The sequence below is a fragment of the Tachysurus fulvidraco genome, chromosome 10 (genome assembly GCF_022655615.1).
Source record: "Tachysurus fulvidraco isolate hzauxx_2018 chromosome 10, HZAU_PFXX_2.0, whole genome shotgun sequence".
NCBI classification, from domain to species: domain Eukaryota; kingdom Metazoa; phylum Chordata; class Actinopteri; order Siluriformes; family Bagridae; genus Tachysurus; species Tachysurus fulvidraco.
The window spans coordinates 8,889,021-8,910,111 of record NC_062527.1 but is presented as its reverse complement, the minus strand read 5'-3'; the positions used below and the strand labels follow the sequence as shown (position 1 = coordinate 8,910,111).

The 21,091-nt window shown below is 40.8% G+C and overlaps 1 protein-coding gene across 5 annotated transcripts in view; it reads right to left on the bottom strand.

Moving 5' to 3' along the window:
* The window catches only part of scaper (S-phase cyclin A-associated protein in the ER), a 92,394-nt gene that overhangs the window by 28,816 nt on the left and 42,487 nt on the right, over positions 1 to 21,091 (bottom strand). For 4 of the 5 annotated variants that reach the window (XM_047819809.1, XM_047819812.1, XM_047819811.1 and 1 more), the window contains 4 exons: positions 15,375 to 15,511; positions 10,056 to 10,121; positions 9,647 to 9,773; positions 1,949 to 2,064 (listed from right to left, as the gene is read on the bottom strand). In XM_047819809.1, coding sequence (XP_047675765.1) covers positions 1,949 to 2,064; positions 9,647 to 9,773; positions 10,056 to 10,121; positions 15,375 to 15,511 — 446 coding nt within the window. The remainder of the gene's footprint in view (positions 1 to 1,948; positions 2,065 to 9,646; positions 9,774 to 10,055; positions 10,122 to 15,374; positions 15,512 to 21,091) is intronic. The other variant, XM_047819813.1, reaches the window with a different exon arrangement.

The window sequence follows — 21,091 nt, the reverse complement described above, 5'->3', positions numbered from 1 at the left end:
TTCCTATTTATTTTTGAAAAATACCCATGCACTGTCAGGAAGGGTTGACTTTTCAACAAGCCAAGACTGGGAAGTGATTCAGGCACGATAGGAGGTGAAGATGAGGACATTCTTTAATCCTTACAAAAGGACCACTTCAGTTGCGTGATAGCAACAGACCAGTACAAATGACAGACATGCCTCAAAGGTCTGGGCCTCCTTCCGAGCCATTTAAGTGGATCTCTCAAAATAAGAAGAGAACAGCGGACGTGTTTGAAAGGCTAGGCCAGCACATACACAAGCTGGTGCACAAACAGTGCCACACACACACACACACACACACACACACACACACACACACACACACACACACACACACACACACACACACACAGGTTAATCAAGCACAAACCAGATCTACCCTCTTCCAAAACTTCACTTCAGTTCAGTTCATAAAAATCCATTACAATCTTTAACTTCCTCTCGGATTTTCTAAAATTAATGACTGATTAAGAAAGAGCTAGAGGGAGTGTGAGAGATTGAGGGAGAAAGAAAAAAAAAAATCAATAAACACTAGATGGTCTGTAAAAGCATTATAAATATACGTAACATTCCTCCATTAGGGGATATTTTGAAAAAAAGAAAGCAAATGCTAATGATGGTGAGAGAAGCCATTCTAGTCCATTAAGGGCTCTCTCTAGTGGAAAGAGCTTCTCTGTGAGGTTATCTAGTGGCCAAGCTCGCAAAGTCCATTGCCACTATTCAAACCGCACTTCCATTTCGCTGTGACGGACTCGATAAATGTGTCGTTTGTATGGCAGCAGGCGAAGGAGAAATGGACGACTTGAACGTAGCTCTTTTTATTTTCTGAGCAGAGATCATCCTTATTCATTATGCATTTTGTAACTATTTATTGCAGTGAAAGAGATCTGGAAAAGGAAGAACTGTCTGAACAGTTGAGATGGAGCTGTACTGCAAGCCAGCTGTACTGATCACCAAATCATGCCCGAGAGAAGAGAGCTTCTCCAGTTAATTATGTAATCATAGGGAATTATTAATGATGAAAAATTTAATCTCTGTGTAGTGGATAAAATCTGTTAGGAGCTCTAGATGGTTTTCTCCCGATAAAATACGTTTGTGGAATATTTGTTTAGCTTCCAGTGGCAAAGAGAACAGATTTTCATTTTATTAAACTTACGACAAAAGGTAGAAAAGCTTAGTGACAAACATTAAGGTTTAGGAAAGCAAAAAGGTTGAAACAAAAAAAATAGCATTTTAAAATGTGCCTAAAAAAGGCTGTGTGTGAAGTGTGAAAAGAGAAAGAGAGAGAGAGAGAGAGAGAGAGAGAGAGAGAAGAGAAAGATATAGAGAGCTGAAGGATCCAGAACTGTACAGTTGTGTGTGTGTCTAAGAGAGAGAGAGACAGACAGACAGACAGACAGACAGGCAGACAGACAGAGGGAAAAGTGAGAAAAGAGAGAGCATAGAGAGATAGACAGAGAGAAAAGAGAGAGAAGAGAAAGAGATAGAGAGCTGAAGGATCCAGAACTATACAGTTGTGTGTGTATCTCTGTCTAAGAGAGAGAGAGAGAGAGAGAGAGAGAGAGAGAGAGAGAGAGAGAGAGAGAGAGGGAACATTGAGAAAAGTGAGAGAATAGAGAGACCGAGAGAAAAGAGAAAGAGATAGAGAGCTGAAGGATCCAGAACTGTACAGTTGTGTGTGTGTCTCTGTCTGAGAGAGAGAGAGAGAGAGAGAGAGAGAGAGAGAGAGAGAGAGAGACAGAAGGAACATTGAGAAAAGTGAGAGAATAGAGAGAAGAGAGACAGAGAGAAAAGAAATAGAGATGAAGAATCCAGAACTGTACAGTTGTGTGTGTGTCTAAGTGAGAGAGAGAGAGAGAGAGAGAGAGAGAGAGAGAGAGAGAGAGAGAGAGAGAGAGAGAGAGACTTTGCAATAGCTGCTACTCACTTAAGTGGAATGCGTGGGACGGCAGTGGGAGTGGAGGCGGCAGTGACTACCTGCAGAATCTGTTCCAGTGCAGACAGACCCCCTCCTACTTGAAACGCTACCTGATCTGCATTATTCTGGAAAGAAGAGAAGAGACAGAGAAAAAGAGAAAGAGAGTCAGTCATGAACACGCATGCAGAGGCGAAAGGGTCGAGGTATTACATTGCTCTCACTGTATAAGAATCCTGTCTTTCTCTCCTAACCTCCCTGTTTCCAAAGAGGACAGAGAATGACATCAGGAAAAAAAAAAAAAGTGATCCCCCAAAGAATTCCTGTTAAATCTCAAAAGTGCACAACCCTTTACAGCTCCCTGCAGTCACTAAAGCCTGATGCAGGACAACAAATACACAGAACTGCACACAAAACAGGGGTGGTCCAGCCTGACAAACAAGAGCTTAGGGAATACAAGGGCATGAATATCTGGGAGGAAAAAACAGCATGGAAAAAAAATAATAATAATCTTACTTTACACAATATCATGTTGAGTTTAAAGAAAAAGCACAAAGCAGCACAAATGCAGCATTCGTTCACTGCTTACCGTAGATAAAAGCGATAAAACTTTTAAGAGGAGGTCAACCAAACTGTGCCTGAAACTCATATGGTGTGGCTGAGTATCCTTGTCTAAAAGAGGACATAAACCAGTCATTTAACTGACATGCTTCTCAAATCAAACTGTTTACAGACTTGACATTTTTACTTGCATCATAAAATTCCTTCAAGTTCAAAGTGGGAACCCTTTAAGTGAGTCATGTGATGTAAGACAAAGATCCACAGATCTCTTGGGCTTTAACTGATGAACAGAAGAAGCATCGAAGAGGCTGGCAGTGGCTCCAGACCAGCAACATCACAACATGTCATCATTCCAATAATAAATGACTGAACTGTTTCTGAGAGAGTAAAAGAATTTCTCGCACATATTCTGACCTAGCTGTAAAATGTCATAATATGCAAATATGAATAAATAAACATGTCAATCCCAATATATATCATTAAGTAGGAGTAAGACAGAAAAAGGATTTAAGCGAGAGAAGATACAGATTAACTCGGAGTGATAAGAACTTTTGTGGGAGATGAGAAGATAGATTCCACTTCTTAATGAGGTCAGAGTTTCCTATGCTGTGTGACAGCACTCAAAGTCAGGTACTTGAGGCTGTTTTTGTTCAGCGGATGGCTAACCTGCCAACAAGCCTGAACATATTGAGCGTTGAACAGTGGAAGCGCTTTGCAAAATTACACATAAGCTCCTCTCCTGTCAATCATGGGCACCGCCAAAGAATAATTCCTGAAGATTTGGTGGCAAAAGAAGGCTGAACCCTGGCAGGGTTAAGAGATTGGAACAAGCACGTTGTCAGATACACCAAAGGCAGCGCATGCCGAACAGCTAAAGTGATCAAGAGGAGTTCGGCGTCGACTCCATCAACCTCCCAGAGACACTGCTGTCTTCCTCTCAATGCCTCGTCAACAGAGCTGAGAGCAACAAGGGAGGCTTAAGCAGCCTTAGGCTTAGGCTCGCACATCAGCACAGGATCTTTTGGCTGCAGGCGAGGGAAGATTAGGCCTCTCCTGGTGGCCCATTTAAGAAACATTTTGGGGAGATGTGGGGTTTGACAGGACCTCTACTATTTTGGCATCCACTTTAGATGCTCAGATTAGGAATGACGACTCACCGTGCCTACTGCTGGCTTACTGACAGATGCCAGCATGCTGCACACTGCAGGTAATATGGTGGAGCACTGGTATAGGCAAAACAAACGTAAAGAGAAAATAAGGGAGTAAGATTTTTCAAAAATATACATAATGCCATCCGGTTCATATTTACAAGATGATCACGTGCTGACTGCGCTTGAAAAACAGATTAATGTTATAATGCAAAAAATTCCAAGTTTAGCTAAATGAATCCACTGCACCAGTGCCAAATGTGTTGAACACTTTCATACTGTATGCATGGTTGACAAATATTATTTTTAAATGCAGCTGAATATTTTTAGTCATACCATCTGCATTGCACAAGCTGTTTTTGGTTCATGTCACACAGGAGAATAACCACAATATGTGTTTTTTGTGGTGACTGTGCTACAGATTTTCTCTGATATAAATCAGGCATTTCCTTTAAAGTAATAATTTCTTTATTCAATTATTGGATTTATCATCGTTTCTCAAAGGTCTGCATGGTAAAATGCATTCTGGATGTTAAATCAAAGAAGTTCAATTCAAGACTTTGATCATCTTGATATATATATAAAGAGAGAGAGAGAGAGAGAGAGAGAGGGAGAGGGAGAGGGAGAGAATATTTGTTTTAGCTTTTCTGCACTATCAAACAATTCGAAAAAGCCACCACACATTGAGCTGATGAGTGACATTCAAAGCCACGGCAGATTTCTGATTCTAGTCCTCACCCTCCCATCACTGGCAGACACACCAATGACAGAATAATAGGATGAGAGGCTCAGTTTCTCAAACACAGACCTCAGACAAAAGACCTGAAGACAGATGAGAGGGCAAAAGGAAAAAGGGGAGTGGAAGGAAGGGTGCAAACCTAAATTATACTGCTTGAAAACTTTATCCAATTATTATCCTGGGTGTCCACTCTAGCTCAGGCTAATCAGAGGCCCAGACAGCTGCTCTATGCTCTGGTCAGGACTGAGGTGCTAGAGTGGAGTGAGCAATCGGCTAATTTGCAGAATGGGGTGGACACATCTGTGTGCTCCTGTTCTTAAAAAAAAAAAAAAAAAAAAAATCACTCTAATTTGTCTCCTTAAAGCCAGAGAAACAGGTTGAGATCCAAAACGTTGCAACAGCAACAGATTAATAATAACTAGCTGAAGACTTGTTAATGGAGTAGTTCACCAAGGCCGTGTCCTAGGCTCCGTCCGATTTTTGTCAAGCACTTCAATAACGTAAACGTAAACTTCATTTTACAGTTCCAGCTTGTAATGAACAAGAACGCAGGCAACGTTTCGAGCTCAAACAGAGATACGGAAACACACGACGGGAATAAACAAAATCCCTAAGAGGCCCAAGTTCAAATCAGAGAAAAAGGGAACAAGCTGAAAACCACAACAGGAGATCTGTAGCGTTTTAATGTTTACATGGCTTAATGGAATGGAGCTAAGTATACAGTAAAGGATGATTTGTGACGGTTCATTTCGAATGAGAAACAGTTTGGAGTTTGGTTTATGTAAAAGAAAGGACCACCATTCATTAGTGACAACCGAGGCACAAAATCAAAGGAACCACAGGAACCACAGGACAGTGTTTTACTAAGTACAGAAAATCATGGGCAGTTTGTAATGTTCCAGTTTTCCTTTTAGATTCAGGGCAAAAATTTCACCACAGTGGATGTGAAACTTTGGGTATAATGTAAAGTAGCAAACATAATGCATGAGAATTAAACATTAACCTTGTAACCAAACCTTTCCACAATCTATTTGCACAGTTAAATAGTTCAAATGATTATTTCACTTTTGAAAAACACTCAATTAATATCGAACATGGACCATGTGGAATACTAAACTTTTTATTTTGCTAACTCATATCATTTAAAACAGGGCATCCAAATGCAGTTGGTGTCTTCAGGGAGGGTTTTCTGGTACTTACTCAAGCCTCCACCTGAGGGGAAAACGAGAATTCACTAGACACGTACACATGAAATGCCAAGCCAAGTGGAACAAAAGAATTAGTCCGGGAATTAGGGCTGGAAAATTACCTAACTGATGGTGCACAGTGAATGTCATCACTACGTCCACTGTCTTTCTTTAGGACTAATCCCCCTATGGCTTTGCCTGTCATTCAGGCTGGATCCAGTGAGAGAGAGAGAGAGAGAGAGAGAGAGAGAGAGAGAGAGAGAGAGAGAGTGTGTGTGTGTGTGTGTGTGTGTGTGTGGGGGGGGGGGGTTCTACACAGGACACACTGCAACTCACCTTGCTGACTCTTCTCATTAGTGCTCCATATAATTAGATTTAGGTTACCATGCAAATGAAATATGTGATGATTAAAAGGGGGGAAAAGATACACAAAAACCCACACACAAATATTTAAACAAACGTACACACAAATATACAAACTCACACGCAAACACACAAACAAATATATAAACACAAACAAATATACAAACAAACACACACACAAACACACACAACTATACAAACAAATGCACACACAAATATACAAACAAACACACACAAACATTCATTCACTCATTTTCTACCGCTTATACGAACTTCTCGGGTCACGGGGAGCCTGTGCCTATCTCAGGCGTCATCGGGCATCAAGGCAGGATACACCCTGGACGGAGTGCCAACCCATCACAGGGCACACACACACACACTCTCATTCACTCACGCGATCACACACTACAGACAATTTTCCAGAGATGCCAATCAACCTACCATGCATGTCTTTGGACCGGGGGAGGAAACCGGAGTACCCGGAGGAAACCCCCGAGGCACGGGGAGAACATTCAAACTCCACACACACAAGGCGGAGGCGGGAATCGAACCCCCAACCCTGGAGAAGCCACCGTGACACCCCCCCCCCCAACACATACAAACAAATGCACACACAAATACACAAATATACAAACAAACAAACAAACACAAACAAATGCACACACAAATATACATACACATGCACACTTTCCTTAGAAAAACTCCTCTTGACAGTTATTAATTCAGCTATATTAATGTAGAACTACACTTAAATCTAATCTAAGTAGCAAAAATATTTCCTGTCACACGCACATCCAATGCAATGTTTCCCATTTTCTGGGTGCTTAGTTCCTGTGTGTTGCATAATAATATGTAAATGTTTGCCTTTATCCACATGTGGTTTAAACTGGAGTGCTGGAACAGGACTAAAATATCTGCATCTTGGATTTAATCCAAAAAAACAGAATAAAAAAAAACTTGCCACCTAGTGGACTTTAGAGAGTTTTGCCCAAGTCATCTCAACTAACGGTATTAACCATGTCAAAATCTATCAGCAGCACACTTTCCTTTCAAAGCCACTTAACACTATATTGATGTACAAGCTGCAGCATGTCCACACCCTTGATGTCCATCAAGATTCTGTGATTCAGCCAACTTAAATCTGACCCTTTCTAATATGAGGTCATCTACCATGGGATTTATGGACAGGGAACAAGACCCCCAATGCCCTTCTCTCTATTCAGGGGCCTCTTGATCAGGTACAGCAAGCAACCAGTTGACCACCAAGGGAAGCCAGTCCCTGACAGCTGGCAAATGAAAATGTAAATAGTGGCAGCCTACTGACTCAACCGTGGTCCTGATAGTCCCCGAAGTGTCATAAATGTAGTCTGTCTTTTCTGACCCTTTATTTGAAAGCAGTGACAAACATGTGCCGGCACTCAGTGTAAATACATGAGGTCATTGGACAGAGGTAAGCAGCTGTAAGCTCATACTACAGAATAGAGGACTGTCCAGACCATTCTAAAAAACAACAACAATGAAAAACATGAACGTTTTTGGATCAGTCACTTGCCAGCAAGTCAAAACGAAACCTGGTTTGACACAAAATAAACCATTAGCGGCCTCATAGGGAGATGCGGGCAGGGGTCGGAGCCCATGGTTAAAGCTGAAGCAGTGCTGCTGGGGGAGAAGAGGAGAGGAGAAGGGTGGGGGCAGTGTCGGGTGTTGCACAAGGAATTAGCTGAGAAAGTGAAGACTGAATCAGATACGGTGACTGTGAAAAAACAAATCTGTAGGTGAGTCTGTGACACGAGGGATGCTTGTTAGGTCAAATAATCTAAACGCTCCTGACTAAAAGTGAGCATTCGGAGCGGCTTGTGGGCAGACGCCTCGTACTGAAGGAGACAGATATTTATTTGACTTTGTCCAGGGATTAGAGGAGGAAGTGCCTCAGCAGCCTGGTTCACACACAAGCCCAGTGACGCTGCTTCGGGCACAAGCTGCCTCGGCTGAAGGAATCTGCACTGTTTTTTTGACAGACAGCTCAAATGAGGTCCAGACACAAAACCGAGAGACTCCTATTCCCACAAGAGCCCAAGGAAAAGCTTGAAGAACTGACATTTCCACAAGCACTTCACTATTCCTGCTGACTTAGAAAAACAGCAACAGAGGGATCTTCAAAAGCAGGTCTCAGTGGAAACCTCCAGAACCAGTCGGAATGAGAGCGACCACAAGGCCTCTGGGATAGCATGAGAGAAAACACTTGAGTTCAGGAGGGATTCTGAAATCTTAAACAGCGTCTAACAAAATAACACTGCCAGTTATTCAGTTAGCGGAGGTAGAAAAAAGTGCTTAATCTGATTGGATATGACTAACCCGGTGTACAGAGCAGTGTCTGTTTCTTAGGAAATTCAAATATGATGGTTAGCATGCATGGCTTAAAAAAGCACTATCTAAAGTATTAAAGGGCTAATTTTAAGTGCATTGCAAGTGTGAAAGAAAAAATATTACACGCCTTATTCAGATTCATTTGAAATTTTCACAACTCTATACAATAATCTAATACAAAAACACATTTGAATGGTGTGTAATACTTTAGAAAAAAAAAAAAGTACGGCCAGTCGATGCTTCTTCACCAGTTCCCAGCTTTATACAAGAGCTTGTGCTTGTGCCCTCCTCTCCCATTAGCATTGCTTTACCAGACTGTTCAGCTACTTGCCCTGTCCCTGGAGACATCCCTCCATCCATTAACATCGAGCATCTCCTCCCTCCAGCCAGTGCAGTGACACCATCAACGTCCCATCCTCCCACCCATACACACCCAGGTCTTTTACAGAATGGCACTCCATAGGATTGTTTATTCCCTTCATAAAAAAAAACAAAACAACCTAGTACTGATTAACACGTCATAAAAAGTGCAATGTATATTGGATTTTAGCTGACTCAAGGACAGGGTGAAGTAATGCCTTTACAAATCTTGCACATTAATCCACGTGGAAAATGCTGAAGAAAAATAAATGACACTGTACTGAATACAGGTGGTTCACTAGAAACAGGCAAGGTGCCATGATCACTGTGTGGAACACTTCCCTGAGCCAAAGAATACATCTTTAAATCTTTAAATGCTTTGTTACATTTATTCTTTTCAATCATTTGGATTAAATTTTACGTCGACGAAACCGACGAGTTATTATACAAAGCCGCAATGTGCACCAGCAGGCTTGAGAGGTCAGACGAACACTGGAAAACATGTTTGGCTGCTTAACAAACGGGTAGCTGCTCGATTAATAACATCTGCTGCAATGAAAACATGCAACTAATCTGGCCCTCGTTACCAAATAACCAAGGGCAAAGAGTTGGGGAAGGAACGTGATACTCAGTACAGACTGTGAGACAGGGAGGAATCCAGCCAAAGCTGTGTGGTTTAGGAGAGTCTGCACATAGAGCAGCCAGGAGGCTTATCTCCCTCTCAAATCCTTACACACATGCACGCACGCACACACGAACACACAATCTGACCAGACTTCTGGGGCACTATGGCAAATCATCCAGAAACCTGCGATGCCACAGAGCTGCTCACTTTATTCATATTAGCCTGAGGAGAATGTGCACGCTTCAGAGAGATATAACTGTGATAGTGTGTTTTGAAACTTACCATAACTTATGAAATCTATTCTAGAAATGAAAATTTCACATATAGTTGTAACGTCTAGTTCTACGTTACATATAATACCTGTTTCTCCAGAATGCGGGAGATCTCGCCCAGAGTTCTATCCAAGCCAGACACTTTGTTGTTGGCACATTGGCCACTGTCCTGCCCCTGCAGCTGCTTTCCCAAGTCCTTCACCAGTCGCTGCAGTCTGCAGACACACACACACACACACACACACCCCAAAGGCCACAGTCTCATAAATCCAGAATGGCATAATTCAAAACAAAAACAATCGAACCTGGTCTACCACATTTATTGTCCAAATTTAAACAAACACTCTCGACTGCTGTGTCATTGGTGGGTGTTAAGTGTGTGTAGGGTGTGAAGAGTTTAAAAAGACAACATTTCAGAGATTAGGAGCAAGCCAAATACTTGGAGATACAACTCAGGTGTGGGTGTACATTCATTATAACCAGAGCTGGCAGCTTACTTGGCCTTGTAAGGAGAATCTGGAATCTGCATCTTCGCCTCCACAGATATCTCATACTCCTTAGCCCTGAGAAGGAAGAAGACGAGCCATGAACAACGAGAGGAGGAGAGTGAGAAAGAAAGAAAAAGACAGAGAGAGAGAGAGCTTGGGAGAGAGATCTCCTACACATGTTAGCCTGAGGACATGAGGTGATAAGAGGACAGTGGGAACAAAGAAAAGATCAGGGGGTCAATCTGTGTCTCAAACTGTTTATTTCGCCTGTCAGCTGCTCTCAGAAGTTCCATAAAAAAAATCTAAAGTCATGACCAAACAAGTAAAATGGTCACTTGTATAAAACCACTTAGACACACTTTAAGCACAAATCAAACTATGAAAAGGACGCTCAGACGAATGACAAGAAAAGACGAACAAGCTCCGTTTACATATCTAGTATAATGCTGATGTCGTTTAGAAACATTGCAGCAAATCTCCAGCCTGAACAATGCAGCTAACAACCATGTGAGTAGTGATGTGGTACACCAGCAAGACAGATTCCTGTCCATCCTACATCTCTCCGATAAGACCGATCAATCAGTTCCTGACAAACCACCTGAGGGAGAGATGACCTGCAGCTGATAAACTCTACTGCTTTCTGGAAGACTGAACTGAAAGATGCAGGTTCCCAGAAAGCCAGGACCACATTTATCTTTAATATTAGAATTGTAAAGACAAAAAAATGCGACTGACTGACACACTGTTGTGCTCAAAATGCAATTTTTCACTTTAAAGAATGCCGATTTAATTGTCGATTAAAGGATAAGTTGAGTTTTAATTAGTGAATAGGGTAAGTGGTGAGTTTTTGAGGAAGAGGAGGGGAAAAACCGAATGCCTTCAGCAGATGTTGGATTAAAATGCCTTATTCTTGATCTTTAAGAGGGAAATAAATCAGTCCGAACACTATAAACTTGAATTTGATAACACACCGCAAGGGGACAGGAATGCTGGGAAAAAGGCCACAGAGCCCTACGTAGCGTGTAATGAACTCCCAATCTGACGTCAGGTTTCAATCTTTTCTTTAAACACTTATTAAAAAAAAGCCAGCTCTTAAAATAAGGTAGGTGAAGTTTATAGTCTACACCGATGTTACGTTCGGGTAAAAGTGTCAGACGTTGTATATTTGATATTTGATGCTGTTCTGGTGTCTAAAAACAAAGACCGAGATTGAATCTGGATGCAGTTTACATAGACCACCCTCGCTGTACAATAAGAGGACTAAAGCCCAATGCTACAGTGCATTATTTACCACAAGCTCAGAATAAAGCATGCAGCAGAGCTTTCAGGGAAGGCTTGAACTATACCTGGCCCCTTCATCATCCTTCGAATTACAATATTCATCTCTGACAGCTTTATACCCGTGCAGGTTAAACGGGGAGCAATGGCCGGGCCATCAATCAGCGGCGGCAGCAGGCCCTGTTAAATGGGCGAGGGAGTTATAAATATTAGTAATCAGAATTAAAAGGGGGAAGGGTAGGGAAGCTACACGACTACAATGCAGAACTAATAATCAATTCATCAAAATCTGCCCCAACATTCACCTCCACCCATACTGGATAGAGACAGTCACCCCCCTACACTGGGCCATAAAAATGTCCATGTGTCCAGATGGATAAAAAAAACAAATATACTGTATCCGTTTTAAAAGGTGCAATGAGAACTCGAGGGGTTTGGCACTACCGGTTACATGGAGGATTTGGCCAGGTGCTGCTGCAATATTTTAATGTTGGGTTTGAGAGGCTTTCAATCACAGAACTTCACCGCTGACGGATAAGGAATTAAAACCGGAGCTGTGGAAAACGTACAAAAAGGAACAAACCGGGTCTCATCTATAAATCCTAAAAACGCATGTAAGGACACAGATGTAAACTGGATGCCGTAGTCATAAAACGTAGGATCAGTTCAGGTACAGCCTTCGTTGTATAAAACATGTCAGGGGGAAAAGAAGGTAACTGTGGGATTTTTTTCGCCATGCCTTTGTCGGCTTCTGTATGTCCACGAGACGCCTCTTTCCTTGCCAGAGGAAATTTTTTGGTAAACTTACTGAGAGTGGTGTGCATTAAACAGGGGATCCTTTGTATGCAGTACTGTACACTGAGCACTCTGTTTCCAAACCTGGGGAAAAGACAACCTATGCACTGGACCAAACATCACATACAAGAACGAGACAACGGTACATTAAGGTTCATGAAATCCACATGTTTATATGAGGAAGAAAAAAAACACAAGCCACATATTTGGAAAATACACTTCTTAGTAGGAAATAATGTTGGACCGTTCCCCAGGTCAACTGTGGTCAGGAGTAAAAGAGCTTAACAATGACAATAGAGGACAGGGCGACCTAGGAGGTCTGTCAAAAGCTCTCTTGCTTTTTCCAAACACCACCCTGTGCTCCTATAAAACGCCTCATTTCCACCCAGCGGTGGAGCCGCTAACCTCGCCGTGCCGAGACCGAGGGCGGCAGTGATTTATGATTTTGAGCGCCTGTTCTCTTTCAGGCTTTAGCAGAGGGGGCTCAGACCTGTCACTTTCTCAGCTCCAGCCCTGCGGAGTGCCACTCACCAGCCAGAGTTGCTGAGATATTAATGAGCAAGTCCAGCCTGGCCCTGTTTAGAGAGCATAACTCTCGAGCCCTCCCCCCAGGAGCTTGTTAGGAGCCTTTAACTGGAAACTAGTTTAAATTAATTCACTCCAAGATAAAGTAACATGAATTTAGACAAGGAGCAAAAATGATCAGTTAACTTGGAAGGGCTAGTTAAAACCTGAAATATCAACAACCAAGCTCAACAAGTGACAATTTACTTTGAGGATGTTCAGTTCGGACTGTTTAACTAGCAGCTGAAGGCAAGTAGAGTAGCAAGTTGGTCCCAAACTATAAGTGACTCAAATTAATCATTTCTTTGAGTTGTACTTGTTCTGCTTAGTCTCAATGTAAAGAAATTTGAATAGTGAGCCATAGCATTGACTAGTGAAACTAGTGAAATTACTGCTTTTAATTATGCCGAACAACAGAATAAAATATACTTTATTAATGTTACAAATGTTTTCAGTATTTTGTGACGTACCTTACTGTTTGACCAGCCAAATGCTTATTAGGCTACTAGATATAAACATGTTAATGTTTGGTAAATTGATCATGATTATATGTGCCTATGCTCCAGGTTCTGTGTGACCCAGTAGGATAAGCAGTGTAGTGGATGGATGAATGGATGGATGATGGGGGAATGAAAGTGACATGACATACGGCTAAGTACGGTGACCCATACTCAGAATTCGTTCTCTGCATTTGACCCATCCAAAGTGCACACACACACACAGCAGTGAACACACACACCGTGAACACACACCAGAAGCAGTGGGCAAACATTTATGCTGCGGCGCCCGGGGAGCAGATTGGGGGTCGGTGCCTTGCTCAAGGGCACCTCAGTTGTGGCCGGCCCGAGACTCGAACCCAGAACCTTAGGATTACGAGTCAGACTCTCTAACCATTAGGCCATGACTTGCCCCAATGAACGTGCCAATGAATGTCCAAACAGTATTTCAGTGAGGTGACCATGTGCAGTGATCTGAGACAATAAACATTCTTCCTGCATAAAAAAAATCATTACACTCCTAACAAAATAAAAAGAAAAGGCCATGTATAGTTCATAAACATGTACTTTTTACTCAGCACACAGTGCCCAGGATAGGATTACTGAGGAGTTTTCCTTCCAGCAGACCTTGAAGAAATATTCAAACTAAGGATGCATTGACACCAATATTAGCATCAGGCATCAGTCCGATACAGTGCTCAAGTCAAGTCAAATCAATGACCAAGTCTTACGGACCTAGCGTACACCAAACAGCAGACACACAATAAGAGCGATCTGGGTGTTTTTCACAATGATCAAGCAAACCATACTGCTAAAATATCGAAAGGAGCTACTACGACATCCTTCGAAAATCTTTCCCAGTAACCTGATAAAACAAGTTACCTGATATGGTCTTTAAATAGCTTGAACAGAGAGCGTGAGGTGCGCAGCAGAATCAGCAAGTCTGATCGTTAAATCTGAGCATAAGGTCCCGTGAACAGTGTGTGGATCTGTGAAGTAAACATGAGCACATCAGTTCTGTGAGTATTGAGCACTTCCTGTCACAACCACATGTTGCTTGCGAGTCGAGGTCCAAGGCATGGAAATTTTAATGACCACACTATCCGCTCTTTGCTTGGACTCGACTCAACTGCCCTCGCACTCTCTATTAAGATACTGTTTAAATGGCAGATTATCTTCAACTTAAATCTCAGCATGTAAGCACTGAACAACAACAAAAGCAAATAAAATCTTCCATGAAGCCCTGATTTGGTGTCCAAGGTGGTTACTAATGTCTGTCTAATTCTCAAGAGATCAGTATCGATAAATAAATTTCAGCTCAGCCTGAGAAAGTACCTCTGATAAATCTCCAGTTTAAATTACATCCAACCATTTATTTTTAATAGTCCATAAACTCAAAAGTAGTGGCTACAATATTGAGCTTACACTTTACTGCTGTAAACAAATGCTTATATTCTACAATATAACCCAATGTAGCTGCTCTACGAGGTGTACTGAGCGTATGGGGAGGGCTGAACTCGGCTTGGTCTGCCACACCAACAGCAGGCTAATCTCTCCTGACTCCTCCTTACAACACCATGAAAAATAACTGCATGTGTCTCAACTCTCTATCTGTCTCCCTGCTGTCACAGTAAAACACAAACACACACTACAGTTGTGACAAGGAGCAAAATTTATAGTGGCCAGGTCTAGGATTTGACACTGAGGCACGCTGCCTCCTATTTGTTGATTACTATTGATTTTCTTTGATACTTCATTTAAAAATCAATAGAGGGGGAGCAAGAAAAACAGGCATGGTTTACACATACTTTAACATACCATTGTACACCAGAAGAGGCTTCAGTTTTGGCAGCACGGTGGCAACCAATTAGGAGAAAAGCTCTTAACAGGTGAAAGCGAGAGAGCCTTCCAGATCGATTCTCACTTTTTCCTCCCCAATCACACAAAGTGGCCATAAATTAAGCTCATCAGTGTTGCTCTGCAGACAGCCAAGATGCACAGTGCCTCTGCTCTCCATCTCCTTGTCACTCATAAAGCTCTCACACATATACCATGTTGTCCTTTAGCCGTATGAGTGACTGTCATGCATGAGAAAAACAGCGAGGATTGAGGAAAAAATTAAGAGGGAGAAAGCAAGATAGTGACAGAATGGAGAAATAGACAAAGAAAAAAAAGAAAAAGAAAAGACAATTACCTTGCGTTCATGCGTGCGCGGAGTTTCTTGGCTTTTTTCCGTGCTTTTTGCCTCTCCTCTCCATCCTGGTTGGTCTCAGGAGTTAATGTGGTGTCTGTCACTATGTCTACAATGTACTTCTTTAAAGACAGGTGCTCCTGTGGCAAAAACAGTGAATTAGATTATAAGAGATTTATAAAATAAAATAAAATAAAATAAAATAAAATAAAATAAAAAGCATTGACATAACTTTATATTTCTGCACCTACTCCCAGACAGAACCTAAGTCACACTGTGTTAGAAGGTAAAAGCAAAAGTTTTTGTACTATATTAACAGCCATACTATTACATAACTAAGTATCATTTAGAACCATGATATCATTTCCAAATAATATTCTAACTGTGGACCTCAATTGGAGACAGAGGAGCAAAGAAGAACACTGTGGAAATCCTGATTCTTTTAATCTAACATATCAAAATCCATTTCGTTCCATCAATCTCCCGAAGTCTTTTGGGTTCTGTGGATTGAAAGACTGAGAGAATGCTCTGTTTAGCTGGCTAAATGCTGACAAGAATCTTTCTACAGTTACTGGATACCAGCTTTGTCCCTCAGGTGTGGAAAGTAGCAGTCTGACAAAAAAGAAACCACATGCTGAGATCTTAAAATGATTTCAGATCTGTGCTGTGTAATTGTGCATGGAGTCGCCTGTAGTGAACGAACCATGAAAAGGAAAAGTTAGCTTATGGGCAAAACTGGGGGTAGAACAAGCCTATCAAGTAGACACCCTTCTAAACACAATGTTGAGGCACCTAGACATCCTTCGATCCTTCATCGGTCATACAACCTGTGTGCATTTTGCTTTACACTGATATCTTATGTAAGTACTTGTGTTATAAATGCATTTAAAGCTAATAAAAGCATGCATCTTCTCTCGAATTCGTTTTCTAATTAAAAAATTTAATTCGATTGTATAGCCGTTTTTATAATGGACATTGTCTCAAAGCAGATTTATAGAACAAACAAAATACATATACATATATATATATATATATATATAAAATACACATATATACACTTAATCTTGTTTGGGCCAAAAAAAAAAATGTATTAAAAAAAATCTATTATTCGTGCATTCCAACAGTATTCTATCTCGTCTTGGTGAATAAACTCACAGCTTGGAGCTCAGGCAATTATTTTTCACTGAACAGCTAATAAAAACTGCAAAGTAAGCAAAAACAGAATAATAATATTCTTGGGAAAAGAATGTTGTTTATAAAACATAGGATTACAAATGCTGGGACCCCTGAGAATAAAATGGAAAAACTTCAAGACATAAAGCAGGTAGCTTTTTTTTTTTTTTTTTTTAATCCAAATGGAGTACCAAAAATGTAATTTTAATTGCAGTTTAATAAATTCAATTAATTTTCATTTTACTACTTAATTATAACGTAATCCCCTTACCAGACACATAAAATCTAAATGGAGGCTATGAGAGGCAACCTCGCTATACTTAAGAGATCTTAACATTACTAGAGCAGCCTGCCAAAGACAAAGTGTAAGCATAAGGAATTTCTGTACAGTGCACATGCTGTAAGTTTTAGGAGTAAAGGTAAGCTGTAGCACCGAGAGCTCAGGTGTTATCAGTCGAACATTTCACACAGTAATTACTCCTGCATCTCCCCCTTCGCCTGCAGCGTGAGGCCAGCGGAAATGCTGTAAGAGAGGTATAACTTCCCATGTAGACACCACTGGGCCTACTCAGATAATGCTGATACATCCATGGGAAGAAAGACGGATTGTAACTCAATTTAAATGACGCATGTGCCAGAATGCTATTATCCAATTATCCTGTCATCCTCAGAGAACGGACAGAGAGAGGGAATAAAGAAGGTTTTGCATTCGGAGCCTCTGGCCACCCGTGCTGCTGCTGTTTCAGGTAGCTTTACTGCAGAGAACACAATGTCAGGTCTTATCGCACAGGCGAAATATGGGAAAGATGTTGGCATGTCAGATTTCTGAAACCTTAAAAAACTCCAGTGCAAAATACCTCTGACACAGTTTACACTTCTTGTTGGTACAGCGAGTCCATTTTTTCTCCATCTCAGCATCTCGGCTATACACACGGCTAGAACAGGCATAAAATTAATTAAGATATTTAAACGTAATACTTGCTGAAATGTGTAACTTTCATTAATGTGGAACATTTTTAAAGATATTCAATAAGATTATTTCTAAATAAAATATAACCGTATTAAAATAAGTACAGCCGAAAACTGACATGTGCTGCAAAAAAAAGAGGTTCAACCTTTCAACAAAAACTCATAGGTAAGTTTTGAATAACTTATGACACCTAGTATACTTAATCATGTCAAGTATTGAAGTAAAAAAAAAAAAAAAAAAAAAAAAGCCTACTTATAAAATTTCATATAGCTTGTTGTTAATTTCCAGCAGGTCACTTAACCAATGGACTCATAACCTTTGAATTCATCTCTAATGTGTGGGCATAAAAGGAGGGAAGATGTGTAATTACCGATCATTAACTTTCCGTAATAACTACAGCTTCTGGAAACGTGCAGGCTAATTAAAGAATAGGAACTATAATTATGTTCTCCATTACATCTCTCACCAGAGCACAGTGTTTACAGAGAAAATCTAATAAACAATTGTATCTGTATGTTCTATTTTATAGTTCAATATGTTAATATACTATATAATATACTTGATATGTTAGGTAAAAAGGTTACAGTAGGTTAACTGGACATTTCTAGAACCAAGGAAAGATGTGTAAATATATGTGTGTATACAGTGGTGTGAATTCAGGTCCTGATTTTTTTTATGCACGTTTGTCACACTTTAATGTTTCAGATCATCAAACAAATTTAAATATTAGTCAAAGATAACATGATCATGATTACCACCATAACCCAGGCATGATTACCGACACACCTGTTCTATTTTTAAATCTTTGGGACTCCAGCAAACCAGAGTGAGGGTTATTATCCACAAATGGAGAAAACATGGAACAGTAGTGAACCTTCCCAGGAGTGGCCGGCCTAATGAAATTTGTTAAATCAGTAATTGTGTGCACATCCCAACTTCTGGCAGGTGCAGGACAAAAGAAAATGTTAAAGTAAAAAATTTGTAATGTCCGCAACACTTTTTAAACTCCCATCTTTATTAATTAATTAAAAATCAACGTTTCTGAATGATTCGCCTGAAAAAGACCCAACAGGGTCGAAACGTTGCTATTTAATTAATTAATAAAGATGGGAGTTTAAAAAGTGTTGCAGCCTAATGAAATTCTCATTTTCAAAAGACTCATCCAAGATGTCACAAAAGACCCCACAACAACATCCAAAGAACTGCAGGCCTCACTTGCCTCAGTTAAGGTCAGTGTTCCTGACTCCACCATAAGAAAGAGACTGGGCAAATATGGCCTGCATGGCAGTGTTCCAAGACGAAAACTGCCGCTGATCAAAAATAACAAAGGCTCATCTCGGATTTGCCAGAAAACATCTTGATGATCCCGAAGACTTCTGGAAAAATACTGTGGACTGACGAGAGAAAAGTTGAACTTTTTGGAAGGTGTGTGTCCCATTACATCTGGCATAAAAGTAACACTGCATTTTAGGAAAAAAAAATCATACAAAGAGTAAAAAATGTTGGTGGAAGTGTGAAGGTCTGGGGCTGTTTTGCTGCTTTAGGACCTGGAAGACTTGCTGTGATAAATGGAACCATGAATTCTGCTGTCTACCAAAAAATCCTGAAGGACAATTGGCCATCTGTTCGTGACCTCAAGCTGAAGCGAACTTGGGTTCTGCAGCAAGACAATGATCCAAAACACACCAGCAAGTCCACCTCTGAATGACAAAATGAAGACTTTAGAGTGGCCTAGTCTAAGTCCTGACCTGAATCCTTTTGAGATGCTGTGGCATGACCTTAAAAAGGTGGTTCATGCTCGAAAACCCTCCAATGTGGCTGAATTACAACAATTCTGCAAAGATGAGTGGACCAAAATTCCTCCACAGCGCTGTAACAGATTCATTGCAAGTTATCGCAAATGCTTGATTACAGTTCTTGCTGCTATTAGGTTTAGGGCAAAAAAAACAAAAAACAAACAAACAAACAAACAAAAAAATCGGGAACACTTTCACACCACTGTGTATATATATGGAGATTTCATTCATTCATGAATTGATAAGAACAAAGTTCTGCATTCACTACATTTATTGTTCTATTATACCATAGTGCTGTCTAATTCTCAAATCTGAATGGACAGCGGGTGTTGAGAAATTTTCTGTAACAGCAGCTCTGACATTAGTGCCAGCAGTTCCTCTATACTTCAAAGATATTTGGAGGACTTTGCAATCTTTTTAAATTACCGCTGATTTCCGCCAAGTTGCCTTGCGTCACAGCTATCACAGAAGCTAATTACACATACGTCTTTCATTCATTCATTTTCTACCGCTTATCCGAGCTTCTCGGGTCACGGGGAGCCTGTGCCTATCTCAGGCGTCATCGGGCATCAACGCAGGATTCACCCTGGACGGAGTGCCAACCCATCACAGGGCACTCACACTCATTCACTCACACAATCACACACTACGGACAATTTTCCAGAGATGCCAATCGACCTACCATGCATGTCTTTGGACCGGGAAAGGAAACCAGAGTACCCGGAGGAAACCCCGAGGCACGAGGAGAACATGCAAACTCCACACACACAAGGCGGTTGGTGGGAATCGAAACCCCAACCCTGAAGGTGTTGGGCAAACGTGCTAACCACTAAGCCACCGTACATTGCATGTGTCTTTACTGGTTTTAATTTAAAAAGAAGAATCATGTGCTTGCAATTTCACTAATTTAATTTTTTAGTGTTTCCTCAAAAAAAGAAGAAGTAAATATATAAATAAATTATGCAAGCTGCATCATTAGAAAATCAAGTATTTTTGACAGCAATAATCACAAAACTCCTAGTTTTAGGTAATACAGCACACAGACAATCTATTAAAATACAAACAAGAAAAGAGTGCTAGTTTAAATATTCATGAATGTCAATATGGAGTTTTCCACCATGGGACAGTCCTCAGGACAGAGAAGTCCGTACTTTGCTGTGTTAGTCATCACACAAGCTGTGTTAGTAATCACATTAACCTGGAGAGAATAATAGAGGCTTGTGAGGAAATGACAATGACATCCCTTATGGACATTCCACAAGAGCTATGTGAATATGTGTAGTGGTTTAACAAGTAAAAAATATTAATTGTTGGAATATGATGAATAAAAAACTTTAGAGAGTGTTATTACTGGAAAAAAAATCACTGTTGTTACTGGCATCAAACCAGCATGCCTTTTCTTTAAATCCTCAAATAAGTGATCCTCTGTACAGATGCTACTCTGTTAATCAATTGTGCCCACTCGTGTAATAAATGGGCTTGAAGAATAAACATGGCAAGTTACACAGCAAACCTATTCATTTTCCAGCATTGTAAATAAATGAGCTGGTGGGTAAGAGAAACTGTGTGTAAGTGTGTGCGTGTGTCTCTCCACATCCCCCGGGAGCAGGAGTTGAGCCTTGCAGTCATAACCATTGGATCCCACTGGCCGGAGAGGCATCTGGCAAGTAATCTCTCTGAAAGGCGATCCAGTTCTCCTGCTGCGCCGTTAATGGGATTGTTTCTGTAACACCTCAAAGCCATGCACCATCTTGAGATTATATCAGAGTGGCGTTTGAAGG